Source organism: Eleutherodactylus coqui, chromosome 2 (assembly GCF_035609145.1).
Source record: "Eleutherodactylus coqui strain aEleCoq1 chromosome 2, aEleCoq1.hap1, whole genome shotgun sequence".
NCBI lineage: Eukaryota > Metazoa > Chordata > Amphibia > Anura > Eleutherodactylidae > Eleutherodactylus > Eleutherodactylus coqui.
The window spans coordinates 173,357,687-173,383,219 of NC_089838.1; the positions used below are offsets into that span (position 1 = coordinate 173,357,687).

General features: G+C 43.0%; 1 protein-coding gene across 2 annotated transcripts in view; it reads right to left on the bottom strand.

The window, feature by feature from the left end:
* Positions 1–25,533, bottom strand: part of PRKAR2B (protein kinase cAMP-dependent type II regulatory subunit beta) — a 106,693-nt gene that overhangs the window by 71,387 nt on the left and 9,773 nt on the right. Inside the window, exon 1 of one of the 2 annotated variants that reach the window (XM_066591939.1) lies at positions 17,938–17,979. The exons of the other annotated variant lie outside the window; for it this stretch is intronic. Coding sequence (XP_066448036.1) covers positions 17,938–17,962 — 25 coding nt within the window. The 5' untranslated portion in view covers positions 17,963–17,979. Of the gene's footprint in view, positions 1–17,937; positions 17,980–25,533 lie in introns of those variants that run through there. 2 annotated transcript variants of the gene reach the window in all.

The window sequence follows — 25,533 nt, forward strand, 5'->3', positions numbered from 1 at the left end:
ACTCTTACTCGTCACTTTTCTATTCTTGCATGAACTACTACTGATGTTATCACACCTTCCGATCCTGTTGTTCCCTCTAGTTCTCATGATACTCATGCTATTAGAGTTGATGTTAAGCCCATGTCTAGTTTTAACTCTATTCTTCACAGAGGAGCTGTAGAGTCGTTTTTAACATTGGTTGGTGATGATTACTGTAAAATTTCTACTAATTTCCGAGACAATTTGAGTACTGATGAGTGTGCTGTTATTAATACACTTAATTATTATGGCATTGTTATACTCCATGCAGACAAAAGGTGGGGAATTGTTATACAGGACAGAGACGACTATATAAGCGAGGCTCAGAGAATGAGCCTGCTGTCCCCCTTTTCTACCATTTGCTAAAGAGTTTTGTTAGCCCACATAGATGCCCTATAGTATCAGGTCACAATTCACTGTGTAGTAATTCAAGCCACTTTGTGGATCTCCATCTCTAAAATTGGGTAGTCATCCTTTCTAAAGAGATTCTAGGCACATCATTATGGAAATAATACATTTGGACCTAAAGTTAGTTTCATTACTGCTGACGTGTCTGCCATTTATCCAAATATACCCGAAGCTAGGGGTTTAGAGGCAATAGACCATTTTTTTGTCCCAAGATCCTTTGATACTGTACGTACAAAGAATGCTTATTCTGACCAGTATAGCTTGCATTCTTCAAACTAATTTTTCAAATTTGACGGCTCCATTTTAGACAAATTAGAGGATGTGCAATGAGGCGTTGATTTGCATAATCATATGCAAATCTCTATATGGGATATTCTGAACATAAACTTCACACATATGTACAATTTAAATCCAAATTTTGTATTAATCGGAGGTGTATCGAAGACCTCTATTGGGTCTTCAATCTGCATACCCTTTTCCCCCAAGAGTCTAAATGAATGTATAGAGTCGGTCTGATAGCATTCTATCGTTGTAACTAAACTTTATTTTTTCCATGCAATTAATTTATATATTTTATTTATTATTCTCACTTTTCTGTACTCTATGTCCATTATCTTCGTTATAATATTCCATTCATTATAATTATCATTAATTAATTTACAAGCCTTCAGTTTGAGTGTTCTGAATTATATCCTTGCACATAACCGCCCCCATCCTATTTTTTTTTAGTTTTTTTCATTATTATTTAATATTACTGCTCCTGTCTCCATTCGTTTCCATTTATCTCCTAATTGTCCCATCTGGTTCCTTCCTCCACTTAACATCAGTTCATGTAGTTATGCATTGGCCTTGTAAGGTTACCTTTGGTTCCCCTTTGTTTGCTCACTTATTCCCTCTCTTGCTCCTGCAGGGGTCATGATTCTACGTTTTACATCCTCCTTTTTCCCTCCCTTTATCTAACGGTCAGTGAGTAGTAATTTCCATTTGCTAATGTACTGTACAGTCATCAATTCCATATATATATTTTATATACACATTTTTTTATCAGTATTTTTTGTGCGGTTCAATATTAACCCGTTGCTTTAGTTTTTATTTATGACAATATGTTATCCCTGGTATTCCACTGACCAATTTATCCTAGAATTCTCTTAGGCCGCTTTTATACAGATAATTTTTTTTCATCCATTTTTTGTGAGCCAAAATCAGGAGCAGGTCCAAAATACGGAAAAAATGCAAATAAATAAATAAATAATTTTTTTTTTAAAAATCGCCTGTGTGAAAGCGGCCTTATCTACACTATTTATCCCCTCAAATCTGTAGTTATTTGTTTATGAATCCATTCTGCTTCTCACTACTTTGTTGCTTCCCCTGTAAGGGTGACTACCCACTACAGTTTTTTTTCACTGCGAAATTGGCAGCGTTTTTTTTTCTGCAGGGGTCTATGGGACTTTTTATTTTGCAGTAAATCGTGATTTTAACATTACAAGTCCCATAGACCCCTGCAGAAAAAAAACCGCTGCCAATTTCACAGTGAAAAAAAAAACTGTAGTGGGTAGTCACCCTAATATATCAATATTATATCTACTCTTGATTTAATTCATTCATATATTTATTTATCTCGGGCCAAATCAATATATCTTATCTACTAATTTACATCTACTGACTACAATTCTGTATGAATAAATTCCATATATTTGTAGTAATATTTAATTATCTAATGTGCTGGTCGGCTATTGTTACGTCTCTAGCGCTTCTCAATATTTTAAGTCTTACCATCTCCTTTATAATTTATTGCATCTATTATACTGCAGCAAGGGATGTGCGAATCACTAGCAACAATTTTTGGCCAATCTTGAGAAGCAATCCCACTATCAAAGATCTTGTTGGAAATTAGCAGATATCAGCTACCAAAGAAGTAGGAACTTGGATGACTTTCTGGTCCACAGCTACTTTACTCCACCTTTGAGAACAAGCACTTGGCTTTACTGCAGTGATTGTAGGGCCTATAGGTATACCAGTAGATCCAATACCTTTCGCAATGTGAACACTGGTTCCATCTTTAACAGGGATTTTGCCAACTGCAGTGGTGTGTCGTATTATATGTAAATATCATAATTGAATATTTTCCCGTATATTGACATTTTCCATACTTTTTGACTGGATGTAATGCCATTTTATACATTTGACTGTATGGGATTGTTGTTCTTGTACACTTCTCCTACTGGGCACATGGTACTTTTGCTACTTTGCGGTATGTGACACTATTTGTCTATTTTTGAAACTTCTGTTCCACCTCTGAATTATTTTATCCCCCTTTCCCCTCAATTGTAGGCTGAAATAGGGTGATTTAGGGTTAGGATTGCTCCTCTTGGAAAGGTTGCTCCGCATTGTTAGTGGTCAATTAGTGTGTGTTAGGGTATGATACCAGTCTTTTCATTTTGTGTGTTATAAAAGAATAGCGTATAAACAGGCTGAACTAGATGGACATTGTCTTCATTCAGCCTTACAAACTATGTTACTGTTTTAACTTTGGGACAGACAGTCCTATATTTTTTTTTTACTTCCAAAAATTCTGAAGCCATATATTACGAGAAAGTCTATAGTTGAAAGCAGTGGGGCATATGTGTTATGTTTTACATGTCAATTTTCTGTCATGCTAAAGTCACAATTTTGGTACATACACTAAAATGTGGCCTGTGGTAGATCTCATTTGTAGTCAGCAGCTGCTCCGAGATTACATGGTGTTCTGGTTTTCTCTGCAGTGGCTCTTTCTATCAGAATCAGCGTCAACCCACAGCTTAGTGTTGCACCCCCACCTGAGCTGCCTCTCCTGCTTTACTGGCTGCTCGCCGTGGTCCTCCACTGACGCTGAGTACCCCACCTGGTTAACTGGTTCAGGTTACACTCGCTACACTGCCCATGTAGGCATGAATACATATTTATTTCTATTTGTACACTTGTATGCACCTGTGTAACAGTATGCCTCTGTGTGTTTGCAGCTATGAGAAATATATGTATGTAAAACCACATGTGTGTGTAAACCATATAATCACAGCTCTGACCCATTGAAACATGGACTCCACAAGACCTCTCAAGGTGCACAACTAGTCTGAGATCTGCAAAATTTGGAAGCTAAGTTTACTAACAAATATATTGCTTAGAGATCAATCTATTTCTGCCATGAATTAGGCACTTCTACACCCATATCTGCAGACTGTACTGTACTTTTCTGCGCAGCAGGGCCTGTTCCTGTTCATATGTGTGCACAACAACACCCACCCCCTGATTGAAAAGGCTATTTAGCCTAATGAGGTCCAGATGTGTTCTTTTTCTCACAGATTTGCACTGTATCCCTCCTTGTGTATTATGTGCAAATATGCTCACCCCCTATAGGCTTTTATGGGGCCCTTTGGTGCACAAATGCACACAAAATAGAGCATGTTCTATTTTTTGCACACGTGAGAAATGCACGTGCAGAAAAAAAGGAAATGTGGATGAACTTATGGAAATCAATGAGTTCTATTCTCTGTGAAAACATGCCCGTGTAAAGGAGCCCTTGGATAACAATCTGTTATGGCTGGCGGGTGTGGACCCACTGTGCCAACTTCCCAGCTAGGCCGTAATCCTGAACCAGTGAGGTTAGCAACTGATCCCATTGGAAGTAGGTGTTGGAGCGCGATGCTGCAAGTCCGTCCAATCTGAGAGCAGACGAGGCACAAGAAATACCAAGAATAGATAGAGACTGATGTCCTCTGATAGGCTACGGTAGATGGGGGCCTCGCCCTAAACTGCAACAGGGTTAGGGGTAAAGCCCTGCCCAGAAGCAGGGTGATCGTTCTGACAAGAATGACCCTGCGGTCTTCACCTGGGACCGGTCTATCCCTGACAGCGCACAGGAAAGGAGAACTGAAAAACTAAACGCACACACAGAGAACAATAAACGCAAACAGAAAAGACTCACCACAGAGATGACTTCAGTACAAGGGGCTGTCCTCTGCCTAGATGGCTGCATTTCAGGGTGTTTTAGGAATATAGACAGGTGTATGAAGGTGCACTTAGGGATTACCATATATACTGGCGTATAAGACGACTTTTGAACCCCGAAAAATCTGCTCTGAAGTCGGGGGTCGTCTTATACGCCGGTAATACAAAAAAAAAGAAAGTGGCAAAAAAAAATTAATTACTCACCTCCCCCAGCGTTCTGCGGCGCTGCTGCAGGCTGTCGCTCCCTCCTGGTCCCTGGCAGAGCATTGCTTTCTGGACGCAGGGCTTGAAATCCCCGCCTCCAGAAAGCTACTGTGATTAGCTAACACACGCCGTCAGCCAATCACAGCCATTCAATGACATCATTGTCATTGGCTGTGATTGGCTGAAGGCACGTGTGTTTTCTGGAGGCGGGGATTTCAAGCCCTGCGTCCAGAAAGCAATGCTCTGCCGGGGACCAGGAGGGAGCGACATCCTGCAGCAGCGCCGCAGAACGCCGGGGGAAGTGAGTAATTAATATTATTTTTTGCTCCGCTGTATTCCCGGCGTATAAGGTGACAGTTGGGGGGTCGTCTTATACGCCCTGTCGCCTTATACGCCGGTATATACGGTACCTCAAAGCTCACACTCAGCAGCCAATGATATTGGCAAAGGGGTAACATTCTGTTAGGGATTTGATGTGGATCCACTGTGTCACCCAAACAGTAGATGGATCAGACTGGCAGGGCAGACAGCCAACTCTGGAAACCCGGATTCTCACAGCTGGAAGGCGTGACTTGGAATGCAAGTTAACCAGAGGATCTAGCCCTATGTTGGAAGCAGAAGATGGAAACTCCCAGCCTATCAGCAGCAGAGAATTCACCATGACAAGGCCGGCCCTGCGCAGGAACCTAGATGCTGATTAACCCTGTCAGGACTGATCACTAGGAAGTTGGATAACACCACACCCTCTGCAGACCCAAGGAATGAGCAAGTTCAGGACTAAGCTGGAAGTACTTGAGCAAACTGTAGACCAACCATAAACTACAAACACAGGAACAAACAGGAGCAGCTGCGACATGTGTATATATGAAGGCTCATACACCAACACTGCAGCAGTGACTGTATGATCTGAGGCCACTATATAGTGGTGCTGAGATGACCAACAACCTGCAGCTGGGTGGAAGAGGCAGAACCAATTTAACCATGACAGTGCTGGAAAAAAGGCAATCACAGATTCAGAGTAACTACGCTCATGTCCGCCAGACCTAATAGATTCGCCATAATACGCCCATAGGCTGAAAAATAAACAGCTATAGGACATAACAATTTTTTTCCGCAAATAACCCTATAATTGGGATCCCCAATAAAGATCTACACACATATCTCACTCAGGTGTATATAAAAAAAAGTCACACCTGTGATATATCTAACCTTATGCTTTGGATCACATCTAAACCCAGACCATATACATTATTCTTTGTGAGTGTGATCTGGGGGATACATTTCTAATTTTTAGTCTTTTTAGTTTGTTTTTTATTTTTGCACAGGAATTCTATTTTTAATATGTTAATAAAGGTTATTTTTTATTTTCTTATTTTCTATCATCTCTAGGGATCAGACCAGTGAATTTGTTTAAGTAAATAACTGGTTCCCCTGCCCCAGTGAAAATGTTATTAAGAAATAAAATCAGAATATTCCACTATAATGTACGTCATCTACAATACCTATTGACTGCCATGTGATTTAACATGGCATGCAATATGAACATACCCTTTACTCCTCCTCCCAGTACTTTCTACCACTCTGCACATTTCTGAAGAGTTTAGCTATGAAGAGTAGTATAAAGCATATGTAAATAACAGGCTAGAAGTTCATTAGTGTCCAGTAATTACCCCATACTATTTTGGTAAAACACAGCTGCCTTTGCTAATAGTTTAATTAGAGGAAACCGCAAGACCAGTGTATGTTATCTGAATGAAAATCGGTTTAATAGATTGTCCTGTTACTACGCAGGTCATAAGTGATACCCACGGGGCAATGCCAGCTGCTCAGCCAATGTTTAGTATCCAGAAGTGCATATCCAGGAAGAGCAAACAATGACAAACTATTCTAAATATCTAGTAAATTCCTTTATTTCCCAGCTCACACCTCTTAATTTTGGTGGTTTTATTTTAGGGCTCCTTCTAACAGGGTCTATTGCAGCGAGTTCCATCCGATAGCGGTATGGACAGAACCTGCATGCGTAAATAACACATTCATTTTAATGTGTTTATTTCCAGGAGCAATTTTTTACATGCAGAAATAATGTGGGATTGAACGATCGCTGCATATTTTTGAGCTATGCCTCACACAGAATCGCCCATAATTTCTATTGAAAACTATTGGAGGCACTTCTTTTTTGTAAGAAAATGCATTGCATTTTGTTTCATTAGGAAAAATAAAAAAAATTGCCTTACGCAGATGGAGTAGCTAAAGTATGTATGAGGAATTGGTTCGTAAGTGGGCCTTAAGCTCACGAGCCCACGGCAAGGGTCCTCGTTGTCTCATGAGTCCCTACTCTAACAAGACAAATTAACACCAGACGTCCTGCCTGCAAGTGAGGCAATCGTCCAAATAGGGATGGCTCGACTCTAGAACCTAGTGGCCTGGCTCACCATTTATGGTATGCAACATATATGCTGAACGGGACACAGTTCACACACACAAACAGGAAACTCGTCACCTACACAGACACGTCGCTGTTTACACCGAAAGACAGGGAATCCAAGCCAGAACCTCATGCAAGCAACACCGTTCTGCGCCACACTTGCCTGCAGATTTAGCCACAGTCAATTCATGACACATCAGGGTATCGGCTAAACTCCCTCCCCCTTCTCTCTTCCTCTCTGTCTCTTTCCAGCTGTCTGCAATAGGAGTGGGCAGGGGACGGAGCAGGAACTAGTGTGCTAAAGTCTCACCCCTCCCCCTTACCAGCAGCTCCCATAGGCTGGAGCAGAGAGGGGGAGGGACTAGCTCTGCTAAGTTCCTGCCCCCTCCCCTTGTTGTAAGGCGGCAGGGGCCGGAGAGGGGGCAACAGTATACTGAGGTTGCAGCGTATATGTGACGCAGCCTTGGCTGTCTGAACCGGTGTTAAAACAGGAGTTGCAGCCGTGACTTGGTCACGGCTGCCTCTCGTTTGCGCGATTTTTAGCCGCGCTGTTGCCGTGACACAGCCAGCCAACAATCGACGTGCCTGTGTGAATGAAGCCTTAGGGTAAATTCACAAAAAGCTTATTTACTGCAGATTTAGTTTCAGAGTTTGATGCAGATCTTCAGCCGGTTTCATCCATTCAATTTGAATTTAAGTAAAAGGGTGAAATCTGCTGCAGATCCATAATAATATCTGCACCAAATCAGCTACGTGTGAACGCACCCTAAAGACGTTTGAAGATTTTAAAACTTGATAATGACAGCTTTAAAGTACTGCAGTCTACTAGTTTGTTGCAGTATATAACATTAATAATTAAGAAGCTGTTAAGGCCATTACAATAATTACACACACTGTTATTTGCACAGGAAAGCTCACTGACAAAGTAGTGCAATTAGTGTCATAAGCATTATGAGTGCTTGAAAAAATATTAAAGAGGAGCTGTCACCTCACCTGACACGTCTATTTTAGCTTGTCTTCATGAAAGAACAGTGCTGGAACAGATTTTCTTAGAACTCTATAGATCATCAATAGTAAAAGTCTCAGAGAACACCTTTTATGCACAGTATTTTTCGCTCTATAAGACACGTTTTCTTCACTCTAAAGTATGGGGGGGTGGACACGTCAATGCGTCCTATAGAGTGAACATGCTGAAATCTGACCCAGACAGCAGCTGAAAAGGATCGTCAATCCTTCTCACAGAGCTGCCGGCCTTTTCGCATACAACGCCAGTACAGCAGCAGAGCAGAGTGGCGGCACAACAGCTAATTGCTATGGGGGGGCAGAATGGAGCTCAGAGATAAGCTGTTGTACGGGTGGCTCCTGCTATGAAGCCGACCGTGTGGGCCCACTCCATACCATGTTTCCTCGAAAATAAGCCATACCCCGATTTTCGGAGGGGGCTTGAAATATAAGCCCACTCTAAGCTACATGAAAAAAAACAAAACAGCAATACTCACCTAACCGGCGGTGTCTAAGTCTCTTTCACTGGTCTCCAGCATTGTGGCAGGCTGCCGTGTCCTCAGCGTTAACACAGCACTCTCTTTCTGGTAATGGAGCATTGAATACCCGCCTCCAGCAAGTGAATGCTGTGATTGGATCACGAGCGGTGCTGGCTCAGCCAATCAGAAACGGTGCTTGATCATTCACAGCCATTCAGTTGCCATTGTACAACCTGATTGGACTGCAGACACCAGCTCATGCTACCAGTAGTGACAAGGGCAATAAAAAAATGCAAAACTGGAGAAGAATCAGTCAGGAAGGATAAGCAGACAGTAATCTGCGGCCACCATTTGCAAAGCCATTCTCTTTTAAGGGTTGTCTTGCTGTTGTCACTTTCATTTGCACCAAAGCAGGTGAAATTGATACACAATCACTTCTGCTTCCTAACTGGACAGATTGCTATCCCTGAAGTGTAAGTGGTTTGGGTTCGTACTGTGATACTTATATGGTCACTGTTATTTCAACAAACTTACAGTAATACAACAGCCAATGGGATAACTAGCAACATTGCAATTCACTGAAAATGACATTTTCTGCCTTTAAAAAAAAAAAAAATCACTCCAAACTACTGGCCACTCCTACTAATACGCTATCCACTGCCTGTTGTCAAGTGATAGTACAAGATGGATTGCAGGAAATGGGGTAGTAATAAGGCATCAGTCCTGATACAGCCCTGTCCTTGTACAAGCCTGCTGTGCTCTGCCTGCAGAACAGCAGAGTAAGGCCTCATATCCACAGCACGCAAGGTTTTTCATGCGGGAGATTGTAGATTGCGTTTTTTCCCACACGGATGTAGGCAGATGTACTGCAGATCATCCGCAACCCCACCTCCCAAATTGATTTTAACCTTCAAATCCACAGTGAATCCGCAAATGTATTTGCGAATGCACTGCGGATCCTAAGCTCCCACAGAGATGAATGGAGCCATATCCGCGCGTGATCTGCGATAAAATGGAGCAAGCTGCGATTTATTATCCGTGCGTGGCATCCGCAAAGCATTTAAAATTAAATCTGTTGGTGTTAAATGAAGTGCAGATGCCCCATGCTTCTCTATGGGCGGCCTGAACTGTGGCTTGAACTGTGACAAATCAAATCTGCCTGTGGACATTGGGCCGTAAGGTACCATTACATGGGGCGATTATTGGGCAAATAATTGCAAGAAACAGGCAATTCTGGTGATAGTTGCCCCATGTACACGCCGCCACCAACAGGGCGCTGAGCGAGAAATCACTGACTTGTCGAAGTTTGTTTAGTTTAACTAAAAACGAAGCGACTATCAACCCGTGTAAACAGGCAGTCGGTGGTCTATGAATGAGTGCCGGTTTACAGTGAATGGAGACAGGCTCTGCCACCATTCATAGAATGACTATCATTCCTGTGTAACGCATTGGGATGGCTGCCAGGCCCTTCTGCATCCAAGGTATCCCATATAGACCAGCTTTAGATCCAGTAACCGCAGTAAATGCACTTACCAATCCACAGCAAAAACAGCTGCAGTCGAACTACGTAGAGAATAAAGCATTATGTTTCCTACTGGTGCAGCAAAGCCAGACTCGTTAGACTATGAGCAGCCTTTACTTTAACCCCTTAACGACCACCCATACGCCTTTATACAGCGGCCATTAGGGATTTTATTCTGATGCAATCGCCATGGCATGTAAAAGGGCTGTGGCATGTAAAATGCAATGGATTGTTTTGGTACTCAGAGACTTGAATATGGCCTCCGGGTCTGCTATCAACAGCTGCCTATGAGGTATCTTTAGGTATTTTTCATAACTAAAAACAGTAAAATAAATAAAGAGAAACCTGAAAACCCCAGCGGCGTTTCAAATGGTGCGCTAACTGCGATACAATGCTCCCATTGAACTTCACAGACCAGCACCTGAACCACTGCGATTTTGAGTACTGTCTGCTCTATTTTAGCATGATTTGGTGCTTTTTAGCGCACCTCATCCCCCATTACAATGATGAGGTGCGTTAACAAGCATTGTCAAACGTTTTAACATGCGTTCGAAAACGGATTGCGAAATTGCTGTAAAATGCGGTGGTTTTGGATGCAGCATTTGGTGAACGCATTTGTGTGAAAGTAAAATCACAGAGGTGAGAGAAAAACAACAAAGACATTCAGTGAGCCAAAAAATGCAATACCTGATAAGCAAAATCGCCATAGAGCAGGCACCATCGCCATAAACCCTCATAGAATGCAGTTGACCAGACTAGGATAAGGAGGAGCTGCTTGTTCAGTGCAGACTATTATGCAGTCACCCACTCTACCCAGCCTATATTGGGGAGGAGCGACTGAAACAAACATAGCCCACACATGTGAATGATACCTAAAGACCCATTTAGATGCAACAATTATCGCTCAAAAGATGTCTTTTGAGAAACTTTTGAACAATAATCGTTGTGTCCATTTAGAGTGCAAGGTGATCGATCGCTTAAATGTTGAGCGATCACCTTGCGCTCCGAGTGGGGGATGCAGAAGACAAGTGGGGCCGCTTGTCTTTTGCAACCTGCTGTTCTCTGCTTGGAGCGCCTGACTGTTATACAGCCGAGCGGGGGATGAAGAACACAGCTCGACAGCTGTGTTCTTCATACCCCGCCTGTGTTCCGGGAGTGGGATACAGCTTAAACAATAGTATCAGCTGTATCCAGCTGTGAAGGCTGATTGCTGATCTTTTAGCACGCTGAAAGACAACAATGAGCGACAGCATAACGAAAACTGCATGATGTCAGTGCAGTTAGACACAACGATTATCACTCAAAAGATGGCTTTTGAGAGAATTTTGTGTGATAACACTGTGCAACAAATTTTTTAATAATTTTTGTCACAGAAAGTAATTGATATGTTTCTGTAAAATTAAAACATGCTGATTACACTGGTAAAACTGAATAATAGCAGCACGTCTCATTTTCTAGTTATTTAACCCCCTTAGTGACCAAGCATTTCTTTCGTTTTAAAAAATCTAAACTCCTTTATTTATATATTGATGTCGCTGTATGAGGGCTTGTTCTTTGCGGGACGAGTTGCATTTTTCAATGGTACTATTTAATGTACCATATAATGTACTGAAAAACTTTTTAAAAGTGGAGTAAATTGAAAAAATAAAATAAAATAAAATTCTGCCATCTTTCAGTGCACTTTATTTCTACGGCCCACAAACTGCAACAAAAATGACATGATAACTTTATTCTATGGGTCAGAATGATTACTACAATACCATATTTATGTAGTTTTTTTTTTCTGTACTACTTTTATTTTTTTTCAAAGACATTTAATTTTTTTTTTAAATTATTTTCTGCTGCCATCTTCTGCACACAATAACGTTTTTATTTTTCCGCCCACATAGTTGTGCATTTCTTGCGAGATGTCCTGTAGTTTGCGTTAGTACCATCTTGGAAAACATAAGACTTTTTGATCACTTTTTATTGCATTTTTTCTTGGCAACAGAATGACCAAAAAAAAAGTGCATTTATTACGTTCTTAATTTTTTTTTTTATGACGTTTTCCGAGCGGGGTAAATAATGCATTACTTTGATAGATTGGACTTTTACGGACGCTGTGATATCAAATATGTATTTTTGTTTTATGATTTTGATTCTTTTATTTAGTCTAACCAATGACCTGTAAAAACACAGTTTGTTAATTACAACTTACTGGTGGATGATTTGCAGGATTTATGCCACGTGGAAACATACCCTATATGTTGCATAAACCTACCCTTATAGTGTTCAGTCAGCACGCGGTGTGTAACAGTGATGGTGAAATAGTTGCGCAATCACTTTTGTTATTCCTTTTATTAAGCAAGGTTAATGGCGAGCCGACTGGATTAATTGTATAGGCAGATTTCCTAAAAATACAATTGGAATACATTATTCCCCGTAACTGGAAAACCTTACGTGGCAGAAAAATACGGATATCATATTTGAATTCAGCGCACTAAAGTTACTATGAGCCGCCTATCTGCTTATCTGTTACAAACATTGTGTTGCAGTGTAATCGATGTGTGTAAATGGGCCTTAAGAAGCCAGCCAAAAATGGGTGTGCCCCACCATACAGGATAGCAAGTCACACTGACATAGCAGTGGGTTGCCCTGTATCTCCAAAGTGGGCCACATTGGCTGACATCTTGGGCTCTCCCAAAATCTCTAGCAAACTGCATACGAAGAATATTAATATAATTTGTGTGAAAGTGGCCTAACTATGTTAAAAAAATTAATATATATATTATATATACACACATAGGGCTTATTCAGACGACCATATATCGGCTCGGTTTTCACACTGAGCCCATATACGGTGTGCTTGTCTCTCGGGGGAGGAGGATGGAAGAGCCAGGAGCAGGAACTGAGCTCCTGCCCCCTCTCCGCCCCTCGCCACTATTTGCAATAGGAGGGTCGGGGCGGAGCTAAGTACCAACGCCTAGCTCCACCCCCGCCCCGCCCCTCCCATTGCAAATAGTGGCGAGGGGCGAGAGCTCAGTTCCTGCTCCTGGCTCTTCCATCCCCCTTCCCCTCCTGCAGACAAGGACACCGTATATCTGTTCAGAGTGAAAACCGAGCCGATATATGGTCGTCTAAATAAGCCCATACACATATATATAACAAATCTGGTATTGTTGCATTCGTAATAACCCAGAGAAAAAAAGCTAGCATATTATTTAACTTCCATAATGCACGCCATAAAAAAAAATATATAAAAACCGTGGCAAAAATAGCTAATTTTGCCTATCTCACCTTACAAAAAATTGAATAGAAAGTGATCAAATTTTCAAATAGATAAACAAATGGTAGCATTAAAAAGTACAATGCATCCCGCAAACAAAACTTTTACACAACACGGTTAATTAAAAAGTTAGAAATAAAAATGTTAGGAGTCTTTCCCTCCCCTTCACGACTTTCTGCCTCTCTCCTCCCCTCCGGATCTTTGCAGCCAGCAATGTCCCTTGTCCTCAGCCAGCAATGGGGAGGGGGCAGAGCGTAGCTCCACCCCTTCCACTGCAAACAGCTGGAGGGGAGGAGAGAGGCAGAGAGCCGGTGAGGGGGAGGGAAGGAGGAAGACACCTCAGATGGTAGCGTATATCCGCCGGCCGTGAAAACGCCGTCCAACATACGCTCATGTGAATAAGCCTTTATACTCCATGCTGAATGCAGTTAAATGTGAAAGTAAAAACAAACATGCCAAAATTGCAGATCTTGTCTCTAGAAAAAAAATGAAGTAAAGGCAATCAAATTGTTATATGTTCCAAAAAATGGGATAAATAAAAACAAGACTTCATCCCACAAAAAACAAGCCTTTATAGAGCTCTATCAATGGGGAAAAAATGCTATGACTCTTGCAATGCGACAACACAAAGAACATCTTTTAATTTTTTTTTAAAGTGTTTTTTGTGTACAAAAATAGCAAAACATACAAAAAAAACTGTATAAGGGCTATTTCAGACGACCGTATATTGGCTCGGTTTTCACACCGAGCCGATATACGGTGTCCTTGTCTGAGGGGAGGAGGATGGAAGAGCCAGGAGCAGGAACTGAGCTCCCGCCCCCTGCCACTATTTGCAATAGGAGGGGGCGAGACAGGGGTGGAGCTAAGTACCGACGCTAAGCGTCGGTACTTAGCTCCACCCCTGTCCCGCCCCTCCTATTGCAAATAGTGGCAAGGGGTGGGGATGGGGCGGGAGCTCCTGGCTCTTCCATCCTCCCCCCCCCCCCCCCCCCGCAGACAAGGACACTGTATATCAGCTCGGCGTGAAAACCGAATCTATATACGGTCATCTAAATAAACCCTAAACTTGGCATTGCAGGAATCATGCCGACCCAGATAAGAATGTTATCACTTTTTTATTTTGCCTATTGAACGCCATAAAATGAATTTAAAAAGACAAATGGTGGAATTTCTTTTTTCTCCAATCCTCTTAAAAAAAAATAAGTTACACATTATATGTATCCCAAAATCAAGTAGTCCTCCAAAAACAAGCCCTCATATGGCTATGGTGATGGACAAATTAACTGGTTATGTCTCCTGGAATGCAACAATGAAAGAATTAGTTGGTCATTAAGGCGCAAACAGGCTTGGCCACAAATGGGTTAAAGCTCCTTGCTCCATGCAGGGAGCACAGGAAGCAGCGGAACATAATGGCAAAGAATAAATAAAGAATCAAATCTAGCCGGTGACATTTACAGCCTCTCACAGCCAGCATGGCTGGGGCTCATGTTGTGATAATCCATCTTTGAAGCAGACCTACTTGTGGGAAATCATATTATTTTCCATGCATATGTGGCACAGATAATGCACCTGACAATTCACCTTTTAATGAAGTGGGAATCTAATGGTAATTAGGACAAAAATACAGGGTGTGCCATAAGAGCAGTATGCCTAGAGGAAACTGCAACAATGCAGATGGGCACCACGGCGTAGAGTCTACGAAGAGGGGAAAACTAAAGGGTTGCTCCAAAAGTCATCCAAATTCCAAGAACATAAAAAGAAGTAATGGGGCATCCAACAGGCACACTACAAAATTTATAAAGAACGGTTACAAACAAACTAGCCAAATAAGATGCTATTACCCCATAGATGTACCCACCACAAATGAGAATATCCTGTGACTTACCTGTGCTTAAAGTACGTTTGCTTCAGACTGTGAGTCAAATGTATTTTAAAAGACACTGATATGGAAGATATATAATTACATCCCTGTAAAGATCCCCTCAATTAATGGGGTATTCTGGCCGCTATTCTGGACTTTTTGAGCTGATGAGCTATACATGAGATATTTGTATGCACACACATACACACATATTAAGTACACGCTGTGTTAATACGACGCAGCTAGCACTGATGATCACGATGCATTGTTGTACTGGGTGGTAGTATGTGCGCCACAAAGATCAATGTAAGATAAAATACACTCAACTCATTGTCAAAAAAATCAAGTACCTAGAAAGAGTTGGATACAAGATGTGATACAGGCAGGCATGAAGGCTCTAGTACCCTGTTGTACCACCTCTAGCTTGGCTACAAGATGTGATATAGACTGGCATGGAGGCTCTAGTACCCTGTTGTACCACCTCTAGCTTGGCTACAAGATGTGATATAGACAGGCATGGAGGCTCTAGTACCCTGTTGTACCACCTCTAGCTTGGCTACAAGATGTGATATAGACAGGCATGGAGGCTCTAGTACCCTGTTGTACCACCTCTAGCTTGGCTACAAGATGTGATATAGACAGGCATGGAGACTCTAGTACCCTGTTGTACCACCTCTAGCTTGGCTACAAGATGTGATATAGACAGGCATGAAGGCTCTAGTACCCTGTTGTACCACCTCTAGCTTGGCTACAATATGTGATATAGACAGGCATGGAGGCTCTAGTATCCTGTTGTACCGCCTCTAGCTTGGAAACAAGATGTGATACGGGCGGGCATGGAGGCTCTAGTACCCTGTTGTACCACCTGTAGCTTGGATAGAAGTGGGCATGGAGGCTCTAGAACCCTGTTGTACTGCCTTTAGCTTGGATACAAGATGTGATGGGGGGGCATTAGGGGCTCTAGTACCCTGTTGTACCGCCTCTAGCTTGGAAACAAGATATGATATGGGGGGGCATGGAGGCTCTAGTACCCTGTTGTACCTCCTCTAGCTTGGAAACAAGATAGGATATGGGGGGGCATGGAGGCTGTTTTACTTTGTTACACCACCTCTAGCTTGGATACCAGATGTGATACAGGCGGGTATACAGGTTCTGTATGGTTTCCTGCAACAGAGCGATCCACATTTGCTGTGATTGAGCTTCTAGATTGTGGAAACCCATAGGCGGTCAAAGTGGGCTTTCCAGTTGATCCCATACATTTTCTATTGGTGATAAATCTGGTGACAGCGCAGGCCATAGAAGTGTGGCAATGATGCGCAGACATTCCTGTGACAGCCTCGCTGTGTGAGGCCGCATATTATCCTGCTGGAAAATGCCCCTTGGAAGTCCTGCCAAGAGAGGAACACATGTGGCTGCAGGATGTCCTGAACATATCGCTGAGCTGTCATTGTCCCTTGTGCCACTACTAGGGGGGACTAAGTGTCATATGTGATGGCCCCCCAGACCACCACAACCGCAGTGGGGGCAGTGTGCCACTGCAAAATAAAGACAGGATAGAGGCACTCACCCCTAGGTCTCCAGTTACAAACACAGTCTTTGTCAGTGCCCAAACGAAACCTGGATTAATCACTGAAGACAATTCGGATCCACTCCATAGCAGTCCAGTTTCCTCATTCACAACACCACTGAAACAGAGGCAACGATGGTTGTCAAAGGCACTACATGCAATAGGCGCCATGAAATCAAATGTCCTTCAGCCAAGTGCCTAAAATAGGTTCCAACAGACACAGGGGCCTGTAACAATGATGCCACCTGTCTCTAGGTGGTGGGCAACGAAACAGTTGGACCTGCCCATGGTTTGCAGATGATCAGATAATCCTCTGTACTGGTGGTCTGTCAAGAGCCTTGTCTGCATGCCCTCACACATCCACTGGGCCCAACATCTAACATTCTGGTCAGAACGGCCCACGCGGTGGGCAATTAATCAATACAACCATCCAGCTTCTCATATTCCGAAAATGTGTCCTCTCTCAAACACTTTAATTGGGCAAAATCTCTTTGATTGCGTTGTTGAGTCATCTAGTGGTCAACAAGTTCTACACAAGCGGAAGAAGAGGCCCCTACACACAAGTAGCCTCTGGGAGCCTTTCATAGGCCAAAGATGGAACCATTTTTAGGGCCTCCGGTGACCAAACCGCTCATCTAATCACGCCACAACTCACATCATTTGCATATCTGCCCGAGATGTAACTGCATGCCGGGTTTTGCAGAAAACCGACAACTCCTTCTAGGGGCTTGATTTATTTTTTTGACAGAGTGTAGTATTAGATATCACAGTTTTTCATATTTTAGTAAGACTAACAGTCAATATATTTAGGTTGTGGTAATTTATGAATTCTCAAGAAAAAATAAAACAAGAATATGGCATTTACTGGCACTGTAGAAAAAAATGGTTATCTAGCTAACACAACAGGAAGTAAAAAGGCCCTTTTATCCCTGTCCTCAGACGGCCTCCAGGACTCACCAGAGATGGGGTGATTATTTCAGTAAAGCTGCACATTCAGTAAACTAATAAATATTAATAAGTGTATAATAATTACAAACAGACGCATTCACCACAAGAAGCCAACAACAAATGTTTCCTGTCCTTACTTTCTGTAGAAATATAATCTGATGATAGGGAACAATACCTGAAATACTTGCATCAAGATTACCAACCGTCCCCGGAGATCCTGCATCTCCCCAGTGTGGAGTTCACGTTGTACTCACCATTTGATGGGTTGTCCTTTTTCATGTTGTTAATTCCAGATTTAGAAATCATTTTTGACAGTGGAATGGTAGAATAGCATTGATTCCCCCCGCATGATCATTACTCTTTTCGCTTCAGTGCTAGTATCAGGTTTTGCAAGTGCAAGGACTGTGACGTGGCCAAACCTAACTGTGTCTAGCATCACCAGGCACGTACTCTACGGCCAATCCACGGCCAGGGATATTCATTAATTACATACCTAACACAATGACAATACAGAAGCAAATTGCAGCCAGAAGAATCTGCCTGTCTCACTGTGAAGCAAACTGTCAAGTATGTTGTTCAATATTTCCTGCACCAAATGTATTTTTAGCCAAGGAGAACTCAGGTTACACATCAATAGCAATCGGATGATACATCTTGGGAAGCCTAGACATTTTGTATCCTCTCATAAGGATTATCACATGATCTAAATGGAAGTTGCAAAATTGTAACAATTCTCCAGCTGTTATCATGATGGTTCAGACAGCAGACTATGACAACACAGACATAACGCTACAGGTCTGAAGGATGCAGAATGATGGGTTATTTACCACCACAAACTAAACATGACGAGCTGTAAGAGATATTCCAAACTGCACGACTTATACAGGACATATTAGGCTCTGTTCACATTTCCATCCAGAGATTCCATCACAAGTACAGAAAGAAAAACAGCGGCACTATTTTTTTCAGGTAAAATGTCAGAAACAGAACGGAACCCATTATAGTCAACATGTTTCATCAGGCGCCACTGGCTTCAGTCATCCATTTACAGCTTCCGACAGCTGAAGGCAAACTTGTAGAAAGACGATGCCTAATGAACATGACATCACCGGCCTGAAGAAGAGGCCATGGCACATGCCCAACTACAGGGGTGCCTTCATACAGGTAATCGGGGGGTGGGTGGGGGCAGTAGTTGGACCCCACCAATCAAAAGTTGACCTATCCTATGGATAGATAATCAATATTAAAAAGTCCCAGAAAACTATGTTAAAGGGGTTGTCCCGCAGCAGCAAGTGGGGTTATACACTTCTGTATGGCCATATTAAAGGGGTTGTCTCGCGAAATCAAGTGGGGTTAAGCACTTCTGTATGGCCATATTAATGCACTTTGTAATATACATCGTGCATTAATTATGAGCCATACAGAAGTTATTCACTTACCTGCTCCGTTGCTAGCGTCCTCGTCTCCATGGTTCCGTCTAAATTCGCTGGCGGCTTGCTTTTTTAGACGCGCTTGCGCAGTCCGGTCCTCTGCTCTGAGCACGAGCCGCTTCAGTGTGCTCGCCGCTACAGCTCTTCTGCGCATGCGCAGACGAGCTGTATCTTCTCGGGAGCGCGCTGGAGCGGCCATTCTGCTACCATCCTCTCTTAGAGGAAGGTGCAGAGCCGGACAGCCGTGCCGAGAAGCCGCCCAGCCGCCCAGCAGAGCCGCCCAGCCCAGCCCAGCCGCCCAGGTAAGTGATGGGTGACGGACTGACGGGGGTGACGCGTGACTGACTGCCGCTGTGGCCCCGGGGCCTACCGCTGTGGCCCCGGAGCCTACCGCTGTGGCCCCGGGGCCTACCGCTGGGCCCCGGAGCCTACCGCTGGGCCCCGGAACCTACCGCTGTGGCCCCGGGGCGTACCGCTGGGCCCCGGAGCCGACCGCTGGGCCCCGGGGCGTACCGCTGGGCCCCGGGGCGTAGCGCAGGGGAGCCGGGGCGTAGCGCGGGGGAGCCGGGGCGTAGCGCGGGGGAGCCGGGGCCTAGCACCGGTTACCTGCTGCCTGGCGGTGGGTGACTGGTCGGCCGCGTTCAATCCCGGGGTCCGGTCGGCGGCTGCGGGGCGTCTGGTTGTCAGGGAGACACAGCTGGTAGCGTCTCGGGAGCGCGCACGTCGGGCTACAGCAAGCGACGGGAAAAGAGCCGGCGGCCATCTTGGGGAAACTTTTTATAAGTTGCTGAAACGCTGGAACTGTAAGTACAAACCAGCTAGAAAAGTCATTTACAGGGGGGCTTAGTAATGTATGCTTAATTAGGGGGACTGGGCAAAAAAAAAATTTCACTGCTTCCTCGAGACAACCCCTTTAATGCACTTTGTAATATACATCGTGCATTAAATATGAGCCATACAGAAGTTATACACTTACCTGCTCCGGTGCTGGCATCCTCGTCTCCATGGCGCCGACTAACGCTGTCTCCTCCTTCCATTAGACGCGCTTGTGCTGTGCGGTCTTCTGCTCTGTTGAATGGGGCCGCTCCGGTGTGCTCGCGCCGGAGAGCTGGTCTGCGCATTCGAGCACGCCGGAGCGGCCCCATTCAACAGAGCAGAAGACCGCACAGCGCAAGCGCGTCTAATGGAAGGAGAAGACAGCATTAGTCGGCGCCATGGAGACGAGGACGCCAGCACCGGAGGAGGTAAGTGAATAACTTCTGTATGGCTCATATTTAATGCACGATGTATATTACAAAGTGCATTAATATGGCTATACAGAAGTGTATAACCCCACTTGCTGCCGCGGGACAACCCCTTTAAGGAATGCAAACTGTGATTTTATTTACCAACATTGCTCATCTGACTTTTGCAAGAAAACAGCTCAAAATGAATATGGCCCTTAGGTTGAAATCCCATTTTTAGAGCAGCATTAACTTGCTGTTAGAACTATAGGCAAAATGTCAAGTATTCAAATTCCCAGCTCAGCTTACCTAAAAACGTCCTTTGCGATATTAAAACTTGACATTTATTAAATGTGCACTAAAATAAAGGGTATTTAAATACTTTAGCACACCACTTCATAGATAAATAAGCACATGTACCAGGTGTATAAGTAAGGTAAATGTATACAACAATCACTTAAACCTTAACTATGTGCATATAACATAGAAAATCAGAACAATTTCACCAATCAAATGATAATTTCCAAATTCAGATAGTGACACTTGAGGATTCCAAATCTGTTTACCTAATATTAGTCAAACAAAAAATTCCAACATCATAATAGGAGGAATTCATCCTGACAAGAGTGACCAAATAGAATGACCCCATTTATAGAGACCCTGTTCCTACAGTGTGATAGGTCGTATAATGTGTCCAAACATTTGGACACATTAGGCGCTATTAGGGTCACTCAACAGTGTCGCTCTTGTCAGGACGGCTACCCTCTGTTTGTAGGGCATAGTAGTCTATGGGGAACATTAGAGTCAGAGATAGATCTCTCTTTTGTTCCTCCTGTCATACTGTTGTCATTTTTGTTCAAGTAATATCAGGATAACAGATTTGGAATCCGCAAGTGACACCATTTGAACTTGAAAATTATCATCTGATTGGTTCTGATTTTCTATGTTAGGCCGGCTGCACACTGGCATATTTGTATTGCGGAATCCGGTGTGCAAATCAATTGTGATTTTTCGATCGTAAAGGAAAAAAAAAATTGCAGCACGCTCTATTTTTAAGCGGATCCCGTGCGGATGGCTTCCATTGAAGTCAATGGAAGCCGTCAAACCCACAGCCCTTCCACAACTGACATTGCGGAAAAGTCACGGATTCCGTGTCATCACTAGGCAGCGACATGGGAGAAGCAGGGGTTTAGAAAATAAAAAATCTGTACTGTGCGTGTCTGACAGCTCACCGTGCGGACCATCCACAATACAGAAAAGAAGAAGAAATCGAAGCTACGCGTGGAAGCTGACCTTGCACAGGGTCGGATTCCGCTGCGGGCTCCCGCATGCCGAATCCTGCCCAGTCGTGTGCAGCAGGCCTTATATGTGCATAATTAAGGTTTAAGGGATTGTTGTATACAATTACTTATCCCGTACACCTGGTACATGTGCTTATTTATTTGTGAGGCGGTATGTTATAGTATTTATTATAATACGCTTTTCGTGCATATTTAATATGTTAAGTTTTAATTCTGCAAACTATTCCCCCATTCTTTGTATACATAGTGCTGGTGATATAAAGGGGACACTATATTGAGGTCCTTTATTCTAGTTTGGTCTAAAAACTTCCTTGTTTAATAAAACAGAGACAGTAGACTCTTAGTTATTGCTGCAACATCCAAGATGAAGCTTTTTAATGGAATCATGTGAAGAGAATTGGTTGATAGAAGAGCCAAACAATGTGTCATCTCCCCACCACTACTTGAACATGACAAGCTCTCTAGGAAGATGAAGTCCAGCATACGACTTCTATTTTACATGCTCACATTTCAGTTAACAGCTTTATCTAACAAAAAACAAAAGCGCGTGCAACTCGGGAGAAGGGTACCTAAAATGGTTAAATGCAAAGTATAACCCAATAAACAGGAGTTATATTTTCATTTATCCACACCATTTTTAATCACTTTGAAATGTTTTCTTCTAAAATTAATCACTATTGTTCTAAATTAAATAGCAGAAAAACCGTCTGGACTGTGTTGCAGCAGAGAAGCCCGCTGGTGATGATGTCCGGGCAGCTGACTAATAAATTAAAGTGTAACTGTGAGCTCTAAAAACTTTTGACATATCATATGGACACATCAGAAGTTTGGATCTCTGAGGGTCCAGCTGCTGAGACCCCCAACCATCACTAGAACTAGCCAGCTGACGTCTGAGCGCCATCACTGCTCACTTGCAGAGATGAGTGAACCCAACCTGTGGAATTCAAATTTGGGGCGAAATTTAATAAAAATTCAGTTCAGTGAGAACCTGGGCATCAGTTGATTGTTTCTGCCAAACCAGAAATTCAAAAAATTCCCTAAAGGCTGATTTAGACACAACAATTCTCTCTCAAAAATCGCTCAAAAGCCGTCTTTTGAGTGATAATCGTTGTGTGCAACCGCACTGACATCATGCAGTTTTCGTTAACCAGTCACTCATCGTTGTCTTTCAGCATGCTGAAAGACAATCATCAGCCTTATCAGAAATTCATAGCGGGATACAGCTGATACTATTGTTTCAGCTGTATCTCGCTCCGTGAACACAGGCGGGGTATGAAGAACATAGCAGTCCAACTGTGTTCTGCATACCCCACTCTGAGCGCTCAGCTGTATACCCCCTGAGTGCTCTGAGCGCTCCAAGCAGAGAACAGCTGGATGCAGAAGATAAGCGGCCCAGCTTGTCTTCTGCATACCCCACTCAAAGCAACATTTGAGCAATCACCTTGCCCTGTAAATGCACACAACTTTTATCGCTCAAAAGACATCTTTTGAGCGATAATCGTTGTGTCTGAGACAGGCTTAAAACTAGTGTACAACATAAAAGCAACATACAAACTCTATGCAGATGTGGTCCTTTGTCAGACTTGAACCTAGGACTACAAGACAACAGTGCCAACCAGTCACCACCATGCCTCTTCTTCTTTCAAGGGAGGAGATATGTTTCTTCTCCTTGTCATCTTCTGAAGGCAAAAGCAGGATGAGGAAAAAAGAGAAATAAGGACAAGATCTGCATGGAGTTTGTATGTTCTCCCTGTGTTTGTATTTCTTCTTGTTCTTCTCTTCCTCCGGAGTAGGAAGAAAGTAGAGGAGGAATAAGAAGCAGCAGTCGTTAGCAGTGTTAAGTTTGCAGCAGTAGAGTTAAAGGGGTTGTCCCGCGCCGAAACGGGTTTTTTTTTTTTCCAACCCCCCCCCCCCCGTTCGGCGCGAGACAACCCCGATGCAGGGACGTACAGAAAGCTCACCGGAGCGCTTACCTTAATCCCCGCGCTCCGGTGACTTCTATACTTACCTGTGAAGATGGCCGCCGGGATCCTCTGCCTCCGTGGACCGCAGCTCTTCTGTGCGGTCCACTGCCGATTCCAGCCTCCTGATTGGCTGGAATCGGCACGTGACGGGGCGGAGCTACACGGAGCTACACGGAGCCCCATAGAGAACAGGAGAAGACCTGGACTGCGCAAGCACGGCCAATTTGGCCATCGGAGGGCGAAAATTAGTCGGCACCATGGAGACGAGGACGCTAGCAACGGAGCAGGTAAGTATAAAACTTTTTATAACTTCTGTATGGCTCATAATTAATGCACAATGTATATTACAAAGTGCATTAATATGGGCATACAGAAGTGTATAGACCCACTTGCTGCCGCGGGACAACCCCTTTAAAGCTTCAAATCTGATCAAGGACAACATCTGCATGGAGTTTATATATTGTTTTTGTGTTTCTTCTTCTTGTTCTTCTCCTCCTTCCAAGAAGGAAGAAGCATGTTGGCTCAGTGGTTAGCGCTGATGCCTTGTGGTGATGGAGTCCTAGGTTTTCCAATTCCATACAGATGTTGTCCTTGGTCAAATTTGAACCTAAGACACCAGCACCACCATTGTTCTATACTAGTTTTAGGGGTTTTTATTAACTTTCTGTTTGGTTCATACTAATTCGGACTGAACCGACCTTTTTGAAGAAATTAATTGAAGCGGCTGAACCAAAAATTTGAAAAGTCTGCTAATCTCCACTCACTAGCTGAAGATGGGCCCACAGACTTTCTATTCTTTCTGAGTAAATTAGCCTTATGGGATGTTATTTAACTATTTTTAAAGCTTATACTATTTAAGAGACTATTGCTGTCCACATGTTTAAAGAAGGTTTTTGTAATGATCTGCTTCTTTCTTGTGGTCTAGTATTAGGTCTAGGTATTCTATAGTGGATTCAGAATATGTTAATGAAAGATTCAAGTCTTTGTTAATTATCTGCAAGATGAAGGAATGAAAATCCTCTATTGAGCCTTTCCGAATGAAAAGGAAGTAATCTATTTAGCATTTGTATGCGATTATATTATTTATCCATATGTGATTGGCTATTATGAACTCTTGCTCAAAAGGTGTCTACATAAAGATTTACAAAGCTCAATGTGAATCTGGTCCCTATTGCTGTGTCTTGTATCTGAAGGTACAACTCGGAGTCAAAATTCAAAAAGTTGTTTTTAAGGATGTAATGATAAAATGCTTGGCTTGGTGGGATCTGTTTTGAGGGGTGTGAACACTGTGTGGATACCGTTGAATGTTTGAATATAGACAAGTGATTTTATGGGTTCTGATTTCTGACAGCTTCTAAATGAGCTGACAATACGGTCAGGCAGCAGGGACAACAAGCAGGATGCTCGGCTGCACAGCTAGAGGTATGACCAGTAGAAGGAGGGAGATTGTGATCCCACTGTATAGAGCTCTGGTAAGACCATCTGATATACAGTGTTCACTTCTAGAGACCTCATCTACAGAAAGGTACTAGTAAATTGAAACGAGCCCAAAGACAGACTACAAAGATGGTGGAAGGTCTCAAGAACAAAACTTCAGGAAAGACTAAACAAACTTAATTTGTATAGCCTGAAGGAAAGAAGGGAAAGGAGAAAATTATCTAAACCTTTTACCCCTTGAAGACAGGGGCATTTTTTGTTTTTTCATTTTTGTTTTCTCCTATCCACTTGCAAAAAAAAGAAAAAATCTTAACTTTTCAAATTTTTTATCAACATAGCTGTCTGCGGGCTTGTTTTTTATAGCATACGTGGTATTTGGTATGTAATGGTACCATTTAATGTACTATATAATGTACTGACAAAACTTGTATAAATCGGGTGAAATAGATATAATCCAACTGCACCATTTTTGGGCAACTCTTGTTTTACTGCATA